Source organism: Etheostoma cragini, chromosome 21 (genome assembly GCF_013103735.1).
Source record: "Etheostoma cragini isolate CJK2018 chromosome 21, CSU_Ecrag_1.0, whole genome shotgun sequence".
In the NCBI taxonomy this organism is placed as follows: Eukaryota; Metazoa; Chordata; class Actinopteri; order Perciformes; family Percidae; genus Etheostoma; species Etheostoma cragini.
The window spans coordinates 8,964,079-8,981,652 of NC_048427.1; the positions used below are offsets into that span (position 1 = coordinate 8,964,079).

The window sequence follows — 17,574 nt, forward strand, 5'->3', positions numbered from 1 at the left end:
CCTGTGCATAGACAGACATGAGCACTTACATTATTTTCAAGAAACTAAGGTCCCCCACAGCTCGGGTAAATGAAAGGCAAATATAATACTAATGTCCAAGGTCAATACTGAAACCCACTATATACAAATATTCTTAAAGAATGTGTCTTTATTCTTCGGACAGAAGCAGAAACATAGAGGAGCAGAAGTTGAGAATTACGGTAATTTTATCGTGCCCTTGACCTATCGGCAATTGAGGCTACTGCGCATGTGCAACACACTTACCTCTGCCACAAACACGTGCATTCAGGTAAAATATTGACTCTGCAAAATTAAACCATAAAGTGAAGATGTGTTCATTTGTTTGGGTTTATTTATTCTGTTGTCTTGTAATATAGCATTATTTAAGTATGTTGTTTTGTATTTGTCGCTGTTTGCTTAACTTGATAACTTTAGTTAACATGAACTTAGCCAGCTAACATCAATCACCGTGAAGTGTAACGTAATTGTTAGCTGCTTCGGCGCTGATTAGCTAGCTAGCTAAGAATGCAATGCCTTTTGGTTGGAAAACGACATTTTCTTCACTTTTAAATATTTCAAGTTAATCTGAAAAAGTCGAACTATACATAATATTTCAAATATTCACAGCTGACGCCATGTACCGCTCGTTTTCTCCAAACCTGGTTCGACCTAACCAGCCCTTGAGGAAACCATCATCGACCCCCGTGGCTCTTATTAGCACATTAGCTTCTCCAAGTCATCCCACCATGCCCAATGCAACACCTGTGCGCCCCGCGTCAGGCGCCGTTGGAGACGGTAATGCCATCATTCGATGATCGTCCATTACTGGACACACCTGCCTGGCATATCCGTTGTTTTTGTACAATGTGTATAAAACTAATACAATTTTAATCATAGATCATGAGAAAATTATTAAACACTACCTCAGACCTTAGCTACATTCCACCATGTTCATTCCTCTTTTTTTTTTTTCAGGAATCAGCAGGGATCAAACCGCAGTATGTAACAAAATTCCAGTTATTCATAATTGGAAAACCAATGTGTTCTGCTCAATATTGCCATTTTCAAGTATTCATGTCTTCATAGGTGTTAGGATCCATACCACCAGCACTGACTGTATACTTCTGCAACTTCTGTGGTCAGCAAGGTAATATTGTTGCCATTAAATTCACATGTGAAGGGCACATGTAAAGTTCCTGCATCCTTGCACCTTGGAGTGCCAACAGTATACAAGTATTTATCCACCTGCCATTAAATAACTGATGAGAATCAGCCTGACAGGCAAATTCAGAAACATTAAAGTTATAATGATAAATGAGCAATTTAACATGAATGTCTATTTCAGTTTTTTTGGCCTTACCAAAACTGGTCCCACATCAGAGTAGCTTTGCTAAGATAAAGTTTTGGAACATTTAATTCTCCCAAATAATCGTACTTTTAAAATGAACACAGACTTTTGGAGGACATAATGCTGACTAACTGTTAAAATTGTCTTTAGATCATGTGTTATATTAGCTATGGCAAGAAGTTTTCTGGTAAAAGGCATTTTGATAATGATAACATGCAAATCAGTTGCAATATTGAAGACCCTTTTAGATAAATAAAAAATTTATAAAAGTGAAAGTATAAAAAAGATGATGTAGTGGGCCATGCCTTTTTATGTAACGATTTTAAACTAGTACAGTGCTAGGTCAAAATATTCCTATTTGGGATGGGACGTTGCTTGGCCTGATGTATTGCTACTTGTAGCATTCTCCTGAACAAAATTGTACTCAAAAATTACTTACACGCTTAGTAGACAACTACTAACCTACAGTGTACTTTTACATCAGAGGAAGACCTTGTACTACTACATTAACCTGACAGAGAACGTCGCAGGTTCAGAAAGTAATCAGAAAATATCACAATTAAAATGTGGAGTAATCCAACATTTGACTCATGGACACAAACAAAAACAAACAAACGTGTCATTAGTATGAGGGGAAAAAAATGAGATTTTGACTGGGTCGGGCTTGAAGAATAGATTCAATTGCGGTTGTATTTTGCAGACGGTAACTGTTAATAGCAGTCCACTTAATTAGCAGACCCAGGGTGAGTCTGATGAAAACTGCTGTCTTTGCCTGGTCACCTCCAAGACAGTCTAACATTTACAGCTCACAGCAACTTATTACAATTTAGTATCTGGCTTTTTTATATTTAGTGTTGGCAAACTGTCTTTTTTATTGATGCTTTAAAGGTATTTAAGCTGGGCTTTTATTGTGAAGGGTAGACACGGAAGAGCCAGCGTTATGGTTCGCCTTTTTTTTTCTCTAAACCTTTTTCGAAAAGTTTGCTTGGCCATCAGGAAATGTTGAAGCAGTAAAAATTGTATTCATTTGACAGGAAATTTTCGGTGCAAGCGCTGCAAGAAGACTCCTTACTGCTCTGTGGTGTGTCAGACAGAAGACTGGAAGGCACACAGACACGTGTGCAAATCCATTGATCTAGAACCTGAACAGTAAGATGCATAGACCCTGACTACCATGAACTGTCAGCTGTGATGATATCTAATGCCAACAAAAAACCAATCATTGTAATTCACCAGTCAAGAGTTAAAAAGATCTAGTGTCCTCAGTTTTTAATTTACATTTTTTTCAATTTAAGAGAGACAACTAAGGAAACAGTTTCACTGGTGACAGGAGACAGAGCCGGCCTGGTTGAGTCTAAGGTAATTGCAGTGATTTGTAGATCTTATTCAATTAAAAAGTCAAGCTTCATATTTAAATGGATTTAAATTTGTAAAGGCTTTGTGGTCAGTGTTTTGTCATCTATTTTTAACCTCTGTTAATTGAAGCAGGGCGATGCATCCAGCCTCCAGCGGGTCTATTTGAAGGACTTGCATATGACTAAAATCATTAAGGGAACAGACATCCAGGTACAACATTCCCAGTTTGCCTCAACTGTAAAGACTGATTTAACTGTTATTTAAGACAAACACCTGTCTTTTTGTTTTAATTGTGTGTGGCTTTTTAGGCAACTGTTGTAGAGTTCTACAGCCCTGGCAGGTTTTTTCTCCTTGCCCAAAGTCCTGAGTTGCTGGAAGCTCTGCAATACATCAGCGCTGAGCTTCAGAAGACTAACAGCTGCCCATCAATGAGGACATATGTACCACATGTTGGTGAGGTCTGCGCTGTTCAGTTCTCATGTGATCTGGTGAGCAGAGGTCTTCTCAAGCAATTTGATAAGAGACTCACGTTTTAGTACCCACTAGTATTCACATTTGCTCAGTTATTTACTGTGCACTGTGACACTTGTGTGTTTGCCTTTATTTTATGTGTTTAGAATTGGTACAGAGGCCTTGTCCAAACTTTAGCTGCTGACCAGAAGACGGCTAACATCCTTTACATTGACTTTGGCAATGAAGAGCATGTACCAGTGGACAGGATCAAGCCTCTGGCTGCTAATATCCAGCCATATTGTCCATGTGTGAGTGCATATTCATACCACTTTTTTTTTTTTAAGCATGGTTATAATAACACACTCCCTTTACATACCACGCTGACGGTTGCGTGTCTAGCATGATGACTCTAGCACTTCCATCTATTACTTCCAGGCAATGGAGTGCCATATCGCTGGGGTGGTCCCAGTGACTGGCAACTGGTCAGGCGAGTGCCGTGTGTCAGTGAAACAGCTGTTGGCCGGCAAGCTTGTGACTGTTAGACTGGTGGAATCACTAGAAAATGGCCGAATCCATGCTGTGGATATCCTGCTTTCAATGGGTATGTTATCTTAAGTTGTGAATGTTGAAAAATATGTTTATGATGATAAATGTGTCATTTGTGATAGGGATACACAGATAAGTAATTAGCTGAAGTTTAAAGCCATAATGGCAACTCTCTACCTGTTTTTTAGGAAAGAAGCTGAGCACATTCCTCCTTGAGCAAGGTTATGCAGCAGAGAAAACCGTCAATGAAACTCCAACTCAGCAAGAAATAAGTAAGCCAAATGTAAACCATCCCCTCAATCCAATCATATCAAAGACAAACCGTAAGCTGGATGCCACAGTGTTAAAATGCAGAGTTTGCTGAAATTTGTATTATACAGGTACCTGCTTTCAGGTATTTAAAGTCATTGAGGTACTTTAATTTTATAGACAAAGTTTTTACGGGAAACCCTGGCAACACGCTATGGCATCTAGGGCAGCATCTGATTTGTTGCATTGCAACTAATAGAGTAATGCAAGATATCTCTATTTGATAGGTATCTTGCATTTGTACTTACTGGACATACAGTAGGGAGAAAAAATATTTGATACACTGCTCATTTTGTAGGTTTTCCTACTTACAAAGCTTGTAGCGGTCTGTAATTTTTATCATAGGTACACTTCAACTGTGAGAGACAGAATCTAAAACTAAAATTCAGAAAATCTCATTGTATGATTTTAAAATAATTAAAATGCATTTTATTGCATGATATAAGTATTTGATCACCTAGTTTTTTAAGACACCCTCCTGTTCTCCACTCATTACCTGTATTAACTGCACCTGTTTGAACTTTTTGCCTGTATAAAAGAACAGAATCCAGCCTCTCCTCAATGGCCAAGACCAGCAACCTGTGTCAGGACATCAGGGATAAAATTGTAGACCTGCACAAGGCCGGGCTACAGTCAATAGGATAGAATAGCAATTATTAAAAAATGGAAGAAGTTCAAGATGACAGTCAATATGCCTTGGTCTGGTACTTTGTGCAAGATCTCAACCTCGTGGGGCATCAGTGATCATGAGGAAGGTCAGGGATTAGCCCAGAACTACACGGCAGGACCTGGTCCATGACCTTAAGAGAGCTCGGAACATAGTCTCAAAGAAAACCATTAGTAACACACTACAGCGTCCTGGATTAAAATCCTGCAGCGCACGCAAGGTCCCCCTGCTCAAGCCAGCGCGTATCCAGGCCCGTCTGAAGTTTCCCAGTCATTTTGTGTTGAATCTGTAACTGAAAGGGGTGTGTTCAATTTGTGAGGTGATTGATTATGTGAATAATCAGGAGTCACGGCCCCCTCTTTAAGGAAGAAAGGAAGCAAATGTGGATTCTAGATGTAGTGCATTTTACACTGAAATACTGAGCAAAGTCGGTCGTTCCAAACATTGCTCTGAGGAACAGTGGACATTGATTAAAAAGTTGATTGGAGAGGGGAAATGTAGAAAAAAGTGCAGAAAATTATAAGCTGCTCAGCCAAAATGATTTCAAATGCCTTGAAGTGGCATCCAAAGCCTGAACGACATGTTAAAAAAAACTTGACTAGCCAAAATGGCGAAGGCTTAGCCAATGATCAGCTCCAGGAAAATCAAAGAACACTTAGTTACCTGTGAGTACTGTTACGATCAGAAGAAGGCTATGGCTATGGCTAGAAGCGAACCCAAAGTCCGATTGCTGAAAAAGACGAGTACTGAATAGGTTGAAATTTGCCAAAGGACACAATCACTGGCCAAAAGAGAAATGGTGCAACATTCTGTGGACTGATAAGAGCAAAATATTTCTTTTTGGGTCTAGGGGCCACAGACAGTTTGTCTTGACGACCCCCAAGCACAGAATTCAAGCCACAGTAAACTGAAGACAGTAAAGCATGGTGGTGCAAATGTGGAATTGAATGTGCAGTGTTCCCAGTGCATTGATATTATGGAAATAAAACTATTCTGAGGATTTTGAGCATTATTCACTTTTTTTAAACACACTGCTATCATTCTGAACACAACTGTATACTTTCTTTTTCACCTCAGATGCCATGGTAAGTGCATCCTTGGATAACTTCATGCGTCTCTCTGATGGGAAGGATGACAACACCTGGGCTCAGCCACCAGAGCCACTGAAACTGGCAGTAGGTGACTCCTTCTCTGTTGTGGTCACTCATCTTCAGTCACCCAATGAAATTATAGTACAGAAGGTGGAGAACGCTGGTAAGTAGCTTTTCATCTGGTACGCGCAACTAAAACCTCTTGACTTTGACAGGTGTCTTTTAACTTGAGAGCTTCTGGTTTACAGGAGTGATTCAGGAGTTGCAGCTGAAGCTGAGGGAACACTGCTGCCAGGCACCAGCCCCTCAGAACTTCAGGCCAGCCCCCGGCACAGTTTGCTGTGCCCAGTTCTCAGGTACAACACATACCCTGCATATTGACAATATATCACCCTTTAACAATTTCCAGTATGTGACAGTTGGGTTATTAAGAACATGCCCAATTGGTTATGCCATTTACTTAAGTAAAACTGTGTTGTTATTGTAGCTTAACAAGTAAATACATAACACATGAAATAGTTATTTTGTAAAGCTTAGTGTATTGCTTTTTATAAATGCGTTTTCATGATTTGTAAAAGCTTCAGGCCTGAAAGGTGGTCTAACTGACCAATTTACAGATTGTGTGTCTTTGTGTGAGTCTACATTTCTACAGTCAGCTTTTAAAACATGGTGTCATAGAGTATAATATCAAATCAGTAATCTCCCTTTGTTGACCTGCATTGTGAACCTAATGTAACTTTGACCTCTGTGTGTTTCTTCTAGAGGACAAGCAGTGGTACAGGGCTAAAGTTCTGGCTTATGCATCAGAGGAACGCGTCTGTGTTGGCTACCTTGATTTTGGCAACTCTGAGGAGGTGGATTTAAGCTATCTGCAGCCTATCAGCACTTTACTACTGGCCCTGCCCACGCAGGCTATGGCTTGTGGTTTAGCAGGTACCATATGCGTCGTAAATCAAATTCTTAAATGGTTACAACTTTACGAAAGTGTGGTTGCCAGATCTGCTTTGAGTCACAGTGCTAATTATTCTTTAATTGTTTTCCGCTTCTTTACTTTGAACTTTTCAAAAAAAGCTACTCAAACGCATTACCTTATTGGTTATATAGGACAGTGTGTCACCCGGATTTTGCCTAGCCTACCCTCTCTAGCAGACCTGGGCATTGTACGGCCCCCGGGCCACATCAGGCCAGCGTGAGTTCAATGGGAAGTTAGCAATCAGACGTAAATAAGTGTACATCATGTATGGAATACAACTGCATTGCTTTTTTTTGGGGGGGGGGCATTTCTTTAACTGTCTATGGTGCGAACGTATGCAGCTTCTTCTCTAGTTGCAAGTCACAATTAAAAAGAAGGTAGAAGAACTTCAACTTGTTGGCAAGCTGCAAATTGAGCTCACATCTGAGCAGACATCTGAAGCTCTGCTAGTCAAACCGCAAAAGCAACAAGGCTTTTAACAGGAATTTATTAAAGGAGTGTTTGGTGGACTCTGCTGTGTATATTAGCCCAGAGAAAGTAGGTGTTTGAGAACGTGCCGCTGTCCAGACAAACTGTAATGAGAAGAAGAATAAGAAGTAGAATAAGTATGTTCCAGTGGAGCATACTAATTAATTGTGTTTCCATTTTACCTTCTACTAATGAATTGTCCTGTTTTTCTTCCTTTTTGGTTCTTCTTGTTTTACATACCATATGTTACTATCTTTTGTCTTTATTTTTGTAACTCCAACCTGCCTAATAGACGGCAGATGGAAATCAGCCCTTGGACTACAATCTGGCACATTTACGTGTGCTGCTGTACTTGTTCATCCATGTGCATTGTCCTGAATTAATAAATAAATAAGAAGGATCAATAACATTGCGGAAAACCTGGAGATTCAGCTGCAAAGCAGACAAACTTTACTCCTTGGCTCTGGACGAAAGCTGTGGTGTCTGCGATACAGACGAGTTACTCATTTTTGTGGATGGGGTAACGAGAGACTTTGAGGTAACGGAGGATCTGGCAGCAATGCGGTCGATGAAAGGGGCCACGACTGGAAGCGATTTGTTCACTGATTGAAAAGCATGTTTTAACTAAGTCAGTGCTAAAACTGAAACATGTTATTGATGTAACTAAAACAGTTAACTTTATCAGGGCAAGAGTATGAAATAATAGGCAGTTTTGGAGGAGCATGAAACTAAACATGGTGACACAGGCTACCACGCAGCTGTCAGGTGGCTCAGCCTGGCCAAGGTGCTTAAAAGAGGGGACCTAAGAGCAGAGATTTGAGAGTTTTGTGATATAAAAGGCAAAGACATCCCAGAGCTCTGAGATGTAAACTGTGGCTGATCTTGCATTTGCCGTTGATGTGACTGCACTAAGGAATGAACCAAACACAAAACTGCAAGGCAAGGACATACTTGCACATGAAATGCAAAATAGTGACATAATGTTGGCGTTTTGTAGTATGTCTGCTTCACATTTTAATGTTCTAAGAAAAAAGTTTAAAAAAATCTAATTCTGTAGTTAAACTCAAAACATAATAGCACTTTGTAAAGTTAATTGAATGCTGTTCTTTGAGAAATGGCTAAAAACATTCACATTTTGCTCACAGTTGCATTCATGGACGTTGATTAAATAGTACCATAATTGCGTTTTGTACTATGTCGACGTCACTTTTTTTCATATCTTAAATGTCTTTCTGATACGAGTTGTCTCACATCCTCTTAAGCACCTGTCGGGCTCCATTCCAGGGGTGCAGCCTGTTGGGGAGAGCTGGTCAGAGGACTGCCTGCTGGCCCTGCAGCGAAGGGTATCAAACCGAATACTGCGCCTTGAGATCCAAGGAGCACACGAGGGCAAGGCTTTGGTGGCCATGATTGATGAGGCCAGTGATCCTCAGGCCAATGTAGCCGAGCTGTTGATCTTTGCTGGTTTCGCTGCTCCTGCTCCTGTTCCCACCAGTAGTGACCAGCAGGCTGATGAGACAGCAACTGCTGCTGCGGAACCACATGGTGGCAAGTGACTAACATTAAATGATGAAAATGATATTTAGTTTTCTATTTAAAACATAGTGGGGAAGAACATTTTCAAATCAAAGCAATGGTTGACCCTGTTCGGGGTGTTTAACAATGACGATGACTGCCTCTACCTTTTCAGGATATTGTATGTTAGTGTAATGTTAGTTCAACTGAAATGTTACTTGCGTCTGTCTACATTCTATCAAATATACCTACCTTAGTCTTAGAGAATTTTACGACTAACTTTATATTTTTTTCTTTAAAATACATTGTTCAGGGCACCCAGATAGCTCAGATGGTAGAGCGGGTGCCCATGTATAGAGGTTTACTCCTCGACGCAGCCGGCCCGGGTTCGAATCCGGCCTGCGGCCCTTTGCTGCATGTCACTCCCCCTCTCTCTCCCCTTTCATATCCTCAACTGTCCTATCAAATAAAGCCCTAAAATGCCTAAAAAAATAAGCTTAAAAAAAAATGATAATACATTGTTCAAGTGCGCAGATAGTAAGGCCTTAATCTTATGTAATGCTTTTCAGTGCCGGCCCCAGCTTGTGAGCCTCTGGTGTGGTCTTTTAGTGAGCTTCCTTGTGACGGCCAGACAGTGGCACTGCTAGCCAGTGTTGTGGAGAACCCTCAAGAGTTTTACTGCCGAATCAACAATCCTACAGGTATAGTTGTTTCTTCTGCCTAGATAAATTATTTTAACTATTTAATCTTTTGCACTGCCAGAATATTGCAAGTAACTTAAAAAGAAATGGGAAACACTGCAGTGTGAATATTAAAGGTTTGAATGTTTTTTTAAATTCTTTTATAATAATAATTTTATTTATATTAATAAGGTCATGGTCATTTCAGACGTCCACATAAGACTTGTTTTTTCTATTTTAATACTTTGATGTGACCTTTTCTCATTTAATGTGTTTGTCAGACCATCAGCGGCTGATAGAGCTCAAGGCTGAGTTGAAACAGCATTGTGCGGCAGAGGCCTCACCTTTTGTGCCCAAAGTGGGGGAGCCCTGTTGTGCCATGTTTCCAGGTGAGATTATTTAATTACTGCTGGTTGTTCTAAACACTGTTGACACATGGAACTGTTTCCTAACAGCCTTGATCAGATGGCATTCAGGATTATCTGTTTTCTTCTTGTTTTGGGGGATTTAGTTGTACATAATGTGCTTTTTGCTCCCCAGGTAATAAAGAGTGGTATCGGGCTATGGTAAACGAGCTGTCTAAAGAAGTGTCTCTAAACTTCGTGGACTATGGTTATAGCATGAAAGTGGGAAAGGACCACATTCGATCCATTACACCCCGACTCCTGAAGCTACCCTTCCAGGCAGTTCGCTGCTGGCTCACAGGTGTGTGTTTGTGTATGTGTGTTGTGAAATTGTTTATAGTGTTGTAAATATGACATATAAGTAATTTTGCAAATTAAATGCTTTCTTATTAAGCAGCCAAGAGAGTGTTCACTTTTCTTATGGCTCTGTATTAAATACTTCATCAGTGGTATTAAATAAATAAATAAATAAATAAAAATTTCAGTGGTATTAAGGGCAATGTTAGATCAGAATAGGGTGTTTTTCGGTCTATTCAGCCAGGTGGAGAGCATCTATCTATATATTGCAGGAACCTCTGTCTGTGTTATGCGCATATCTCTCGAACCATTAGTCCAATGGATTTCAAACTTGACAGGTGCCTTGCTACGACACGAGTAAATGCATTGCCAAGTTTGACATTGTTTGGATTAGAAATTCAAAAGATATCCTTAAATGTATATTGGTAAAAGAAATAAACATTGGCTCTTAATTCCCAAATTAATAAGGACGTGTCAAAATCCCACACATGCCAAACTACAGACAACCAGGCAGACAGAGCGTGTTCCAGGCTATCTGTCTTATAAAGCAAGACCTATCTGTAGATACAGCTGTGTTCAGAATAATAGCAGTGTGTTTAAAAACAAGTGAATAATGCTTAAAATCCTTACAATAGCTTTTTATTTCATATTGTCGATGCATCGGGAACACTGCACATTCAATTCCAACTCAAAACATGACCAAAATTGAAGTTTGTGTTACAGCTTTACAGAAAGTGAAGAAAAAGGAGTGTTCAGCTGTTCAAAAAAATAGCAGTATTTGCATTTTTCTTTACAAACTTAAACATTTACTGTATAAACTAAAAAATGTCTCAAAGGTTTGCTTTACTTTGAATCACTGCACTAATATTTAGTTGCATAACCATTATTTCTGAGATTGCTTCACATCTGTGTTGCATGGAGTCGACAAACTTCTGGCACCTGTGAGCACGTATTCCAGCCCAGGATGATGAAACTAAATTCCACAATTCCTCTGCATTATTGGGTTTTGCCTCAGAAACAGCATATTTGATGTCACCCATCAAGTTTTGCATGGGATTTAGATCCAGGATTGGGCTGGTCACTCCATAACATCAATTTTGTTCATCTGGAACCAAGACTTGCTCACTTACTGGTGTGTTTTGGGTCATTGTCTTTTTGAAAGACCCATTTCAAAGGCATTTTCTTTTCAGCATAAGGCAACATGACATCTTCAAGTATTTTGATGTATTGAAACTGATCCATGATCCCTGGTATGCGATAAATAGGCCCAACACCACAGTATGAGAAACATCCCCATAACATGATTTTTGCACCACCATTCTTTACTCTCTTCACAGTGTACTGTGGCTTGAATTCAGTTCATTGGGGTTGTCGGACAAACTGTCTGTGGCCCTTAGACCCAAAAAGAATTTTTTTTTTACTCTCATCAGTCCACAGAATGTTGCGCAATTTCTTTTTGGTTCAGTCAATGTGTCCTTTAGGCAAATTTCAACCTATTCAGTACTTGTCTTTTTTCAGCAATGGGACTTTGCGGGGGTTTCTAGCTGATAGCTTTGCTTCACATAGCCTTCTTCTGATCCTAGCAGTACTCACAGGTAACTTTAAGTTTTCTTTGATTTTCCTGGAGCTGATCATTGGTTGAGCCTTTGCCATTTTGGCTATTCTTAGAGCCATTTGAATGGTAGTTGACTGTTTTTTCCCACTTCGTTCATGCTTTGGCTGCCATTTCAGGCATTTAAAATCATTTTGGCTGCGCAGTCTATAATTTTCTGCACTTTGTTTTCTCCTATCCAATCAACTTTTTAATCAAAGTCCGCTGTTCCTCAGAGAAATGTCCGGAACTTCCCATTTTGCTGAGTATTTCAGTGTGAAATGCACTATAATCAACATGCACATTTGCCTCCTTTCTTCCTTAATAATAGGCCATAATGACACCTGTTTCTTCACAGAGTCAATCACCTGACTAACGGAACTAAACTCTATTATTTTGAACATGCCCCTTTAAATTCCAGATTCAACTACACAGAATGAGTAGCATGCATGTCATGACTGTTGGGTCTGTTGGTTTTCTATGTCTCTACAACACTTACTAGTAAATTCTTTGCCATGTAGAAATATCAGTTCTACCAAAAAATATGATTTATGTGGTTATTGATGTTGGACTGTATGTGTGTCCATGGTTGTGGGGAAGGTATCTTGCACATCGCACGCAAACTTCACATGCAGGGGGCCAAGGTGGAGGGTGTGGGTGTGGCCTTGACCAACTGCCACTTTGCTTGTTTGAAAACCATGATGTGTCGCTCTCATGGGCGGGCCAAATTCTCTGGGTGGGCAAAGCAGAGAAAGGGGAGGTAACCTTCCAGATTCCAGATCGGCCAATCTGAGCTTTCATTTTCTCAAAGGGAGCAGGATACCCAGGGCTTGGTTTACACCTATCGCCATTTCTAGCCACTGGGGGTCCATAGGTAGGCTGGGGGAACCCATACTAATGTTAAAAAACCTCAAAGTGAAATTTTCATGCCATGGGACCTTTAACAATCATACGTCATGTTGAGACATCAAGGTACATATCTCTCTCTCTCGCTCTCTCTTACAAAGTGTGTATGTTTGGAATCAGGTGTGGAGCCCCTGGGATCCGAGTGGAGCAGTGAAGCCCTGCTGTGGTTCCAGAGTCTGGTGGATGGCAAGCAGCTTTCTGCACGTGTCTTTTGTGCCACTGAACAAGGCTACGGTATTGAGCTGGAGAGCGAAGGGCGGAATGTGGCAGCTGCCCTCATTTCTGAGCAGCTAGCCAAAGTTCCTGGATCGGTTCCCAAAGAGACACATGCAACCACAGGCTCTGAACACAAACTCCCTGAGAACATACGGGAAAATGAAAACAGCCAAATGCATGTGCAAGCCTCCAACCAGACAGGAACCAGTTCCAAAAAGATTCCATCAGAAGGTCAGCTAGAATACAGGTGTTCTTAACATGAAATGCAATGGTTTGTTTTTAAGCGGCCTGGTTGAAATTGTGTTGTAATCTTGTTTCAGCCCCATCTTTTCCAGTGGACTGGAAGACTGTGGAGCTGCCTCTCAATGACACCTTTCAGCCTTGCATTGCAGCCATCACTAGTCCTTCCCTCTTCTACCTGCTCGTTCCCAACCAGGGTCAGAACACTCGGTTTGCACAAATGGTGAAAATGTGATACCCCTTCCTGCTTTAATTTCTGTGTTGTTGTGCAGTGGACCAGCAAAAGCTTCAGGAGGTGATGATGGAGCTGGTTGCCTATTGCGGCAACATTCGTGCTTCTTTATCCTCCACTGTCCTAAGCAGACCAGTTCCTGGGGCTGCCTGCTGTGCCCAGTTTTCTGGTGAGGAACACTTAATATTCCCTAAATAAAGTCTGTACATCATAAAAGAATAGGTCCAGAGATGAACTTTAATCTTTGGTCCTTCTATCTGGCATTGTAATAGAAGGACCACAGATTAAAGTTCATCTCTGGACCTTTTTTTTTCATTACAAAGTGTATGTCCAAACTGTAACAAAGATAGCTATAGCATGCAGCTTTTCTTATAGCAACAACGTACATTGTTAGTCCTGGCCTTTATCCCCTTCACTGCTCATTTCCCCCCACCACAACCTGACAAGTTGTGTAGGCTTAACTAGCATCTGTAAAACCATCAAATCTTTCGAAGATGCTGGTAGCAAATAGTAACAAGGACACAGAAAATAGATGTCAATCTCTCTGCAGTTCAAAACAATGTAATTTTATTTGAGAAAATGTATGTGACAAAAGATTACAGTAGAGTTTTTAATGGTAGATTAGTCAACATCATGGTTTAAAGGAAATTGCATCCAGAGTTTGATAGATACTCTCAGCAGGGGAAACCCCCAGCGCCCACACAACGTTTAATGATTACAGGCAAGAGACCATATCAGAAAAGACCAGCTGATCCATCATCACTCAGAGGAAACACAGATACAATCTGCCACCCTAAATTCCGTTTGCTCATTCTTACATTTGCTCTCTGTTCTTGAGACCCCACCTGCAGTTGTTGCCCCTGCAGACCTAAGCTGGTAATTTGGTGTCTGCTAGTAGATATAATTACACAGCGTGTGTGCTGCAGAGCATAGGAGCGGCTTCTCTGTAAACACAGTATGCAAGGAGGAGACCATAGTGAGGCATACATTCCGCAGCTCAGTTAACAACAGGGTCCGTTTTAATGGAGTTTTCAGTGCTGTTTAGATTTGTAGCTGTTAAAGGCTCATCCATTTTTAAGGGATCCATTCATCTTTGTCATCTCTTAAAGGTTAGATTCAAGGCTATCTGTAGGGCTGGGCAATATATGGATGTTATATTGATATTGCGATATGAGACTAGATATTAGACTTAGATTTTGGAGATATCGTAATATGCTAATTGTTGTCTTTACCTGGTTTTACAGGCTGCATTACACTAAAGTGATGTCGTTTTCTAAACTTACCAGACTGTTGTAGCTTCTCTATTATTTACCTTTACCCACTAAATCATTAAGTCATTTCTGGAGAATATCAAATGTCTTATTATGTAAATAACATTTTGTTAAAGCACCAATATTCACCCATACCATATCAACATTGAGGTATTTGGTCAAGAATATTGGGATATTTAATTTACTCTATATTGCACAGCCCATTTTATGCATGTTGTTGACTTTAGACATTGCTTCTAAATGAATAGAAAATATGTATTCTTATTTAGCCCATATCATAGATACATGAATACAAAGAAACAATCAAAGCAGTAAAATACACAAAAAACAACTTCTGGAGGTTGAGATATGAAAGTAAACAGATATCCCTGTCAAAATTGAATAAGCATCCGTCGGTGCTCCCAAAATTGCTAATAAATGGAATTTAAAATCCTGGACTTTATTTTATTTTTTTTTTATTTTATTTTTTTAGCTGACAATAACTGGTACCGTGCAGTGGTCCTGGAGGTCGGTGAGAATGAGATGAGTGTCATCTATGCAGATTACGGCAACAGTGAGAAGGTGCCATTCTCCCGTGTCTTGCCCATCACCAAGCACCTGCTGCAGCTTCCCTTTCAGATCACTCGCTGCACCCTCACTGGTAAGACAAAGGGCATGTTATTTCTGTTATCTGAAATTATTTTATAAGTTTTACATATTATATATTTTTTTTATGTTTCAAACAATTATTTGTGATCACTCTTTTACTCCCCCTCCTCCCCTTGCCATCCGTTTCTAGGTAAGGAACACTTCCCTTCAGAGTTCCCAGAGGAAGTGCTGCAGATGTTTCAAAGCCAGTTGTTGAACGGCGTCCTCGCCACTGTCCAGTCCTTCAGTGACTCTGTTAATGTGCTATCACTCACTCTTCCCACTGAGAGGGGAGGGGGGAACCTCAGCACCATGATCTTGGATACACTACAGCACCAGGCCAGTAGTAATCCTTGCTCACCTACCGTCCGGAAGGCTGACCAAACTGACAGCAGCACATCTACTGCCAGCACTACAGTTGTTCCTGACTGCCCTCAGCCCATTGTCACACCGGAAACCCCGAAGGGGCTGAAACATACAACCGCTACCACCGGCACAACCATAATCCCAGAGCAGGAACCCCAGACTACCCAGCTGAAAACAAACACCTCTGCTGGTTTGTTAATTTTTATATATTCTTGCTGGTATTTACTATTGCACTATAAATTAAACAAAATATCCTAGCTAAACCATTATTTTTTTTACATTCACTATTTGTGGTATGCATCATATTGCTTTACTTTAAGTGCTAAATTAGGTTCAAAATACAGGAAAGATGTACAGCAAGTAATAATTATTTACATATTTACATTTACATTTACAATAATTATATTCATTTTGACTGATTAATCATTGAATTGCCATAAAAAATCTAATAAGGAATTATCCATAATGGTTTACGAGGTGTGGTAAGGGCTGATATCTTGCTTTTTTCAGAAGATCCCGCACAGAAGATTGTTGCGCAAATGGAGCCTTTATGCAAAATTGGTATGTATGCTTCACAACAAGAACAATGATCTGCAACTGCCTAATTTAAATTGTTTAAAAACTTTTATCACTTTTATTTTAGAATTAGTTAGATGGTATGGCATTGACTTGGTGTTCTGTTTGAATCCCAGATCCTCAGGCCTCTGGCTGCTGCTGTCAAAACCTGATGACTAAGGTCAAAACTGTTTTAACTGTTTTTGGAAAGCATCTTTGAACTGTAATTTTGTAGAACATTGTTTAGTAGTTTGTAAAGCTAGGAGTTAATGGCCAACTTTGACTGACATTGTTATGTCATACTACATGTTAAGAATTGGCTTGAGCAGTTGAAATTTGAAGTGCAAATGGATAACGTGGTTTTTGTTACCTTTCACAGATTGACCACCTGGAACATTTGGTGCAGCTGCAGCTTTCTCTCATAAAGCAGTTAGTGGGACAGACAAAATAAGATTGACCAATTACATAACTTTATAGTCTTGTTTGCCAACTTGTTAAACCCAAGCATGTCGTTTATTCTTCTAACGCTGTTTATGTTGAACAGGTTAACTCTGAATGTGGTCTCCAGAAGCAGCCACACAGTTTGTAATTTTAATTTTGTCACCTTATCGCCTCCCAGCTTTTAATTTTGCTTTTAGGTTTTTAACCTGTGGTTAAAGTCCAGTCACTTTTGTTTTTTTATATTTCTGGAGGTTTTCATAAAAAAAACACTTTAGGTTTGTAACAAAACTGTAAAAAAAAAAAAAAAAAAAGACGTTTAACCTCATTTATCCAAGTGTGTGTTTGTGTCTCCTATAAGTGTGCTGTAGCATGCTGTGCTGTCATCTGTTCCTTTGTTCAGTCCTAATCACCTATTCAGGTGGGATGTCCGGCCCGATTGATTTATGTTTGGCATGTTTCAGTTTTTACATAAAAGTTCTATGACTAACTGATTTTATTTTGTGATAATTTTGAGAGAGTTATGTGAACATTTGAGCTTGAAATCATGTGAATAAATATAGCCGCAAGCCACAGTCCAGGGTTCAAACCCTTTCTTGGTTAGAAGGAAGCACCAAAATTGAAACCGCAAGCACAATTATTGCGGCTTTCGGGCTTCACGAAGGTGAGCAAAGCATGGAGTCAGCCAAGCCACAACCTTTGCAAAGAGTTTTTGATTGATCATTACTATTTTTTAGTTTTTTGTAATAATCTTGCTAAAGAAGTCGATTCACATCACTGTTTTCACATTAAATTAGCATAACAATCCATCATTACCACTCACGGTGTAAGGGCGTGGCCTTTCCAAAATGCTACTTTTTTGGCGTTAATTACAGCGCCAACATCTGGCCGATTAGGGCCATATTTTTTTTTTTTTTTTTTATACATTCCTCAATTTTAGACCAGTTAGACCTACAAAAGGAAACCTGTGACTGACAAATATGCACTACAAATATATAATATGTAGTATATAAATAGCCAATAAT

The 17,574-nt window shown here is 39.9% G+C and overlaps 1 protein-coding gene across 1 annotated transcript; it reads left to right on the forward strand.

The window, feature by feature from the left end:
• The first annotated feature begins 232 nt into the window (after nt 1–232).
• On the forward strand, nt 233–17,040 carry tdrd1 (tudor domain containing 1). Its single transcript, XM_034861001.1, is given in 27 exon segments — nt 233–257; nt 260–289; nt 628–795; nt 976–998; nt 1,087–1,147; nt 2,383–2,497; nt 2,644–2,707; nt 2,834–2,914; nt 3,013–3,192; nt 3,322–3,465; nt 3,593–3,758; nt 3,892–3,975; nt 5,757–5,933; nt 6,019–6,126; nt 6,533–6,703; nt 8,496–8,759; nt 9,296–9,427; nt 9,688–9,795; nt 9,947–10,111; nt 12,725–13,051; nt 13,141–13,257; nt 13,333–13,461; nt 15,036–15,203; nt 15,342–15,746; nt 16,067–16,117; nt 16,249–16,292; nt 16,491–17,040. Coding segments are annotated over 27 exon segments (3,564 nt in total). The 5' UTR covers nt 233–247; the 3' UTR covers nt 16,563–17,040.
• The last annotated feature ends 534 nt before the right edge of the window (nt 17,041–17,574 follow it).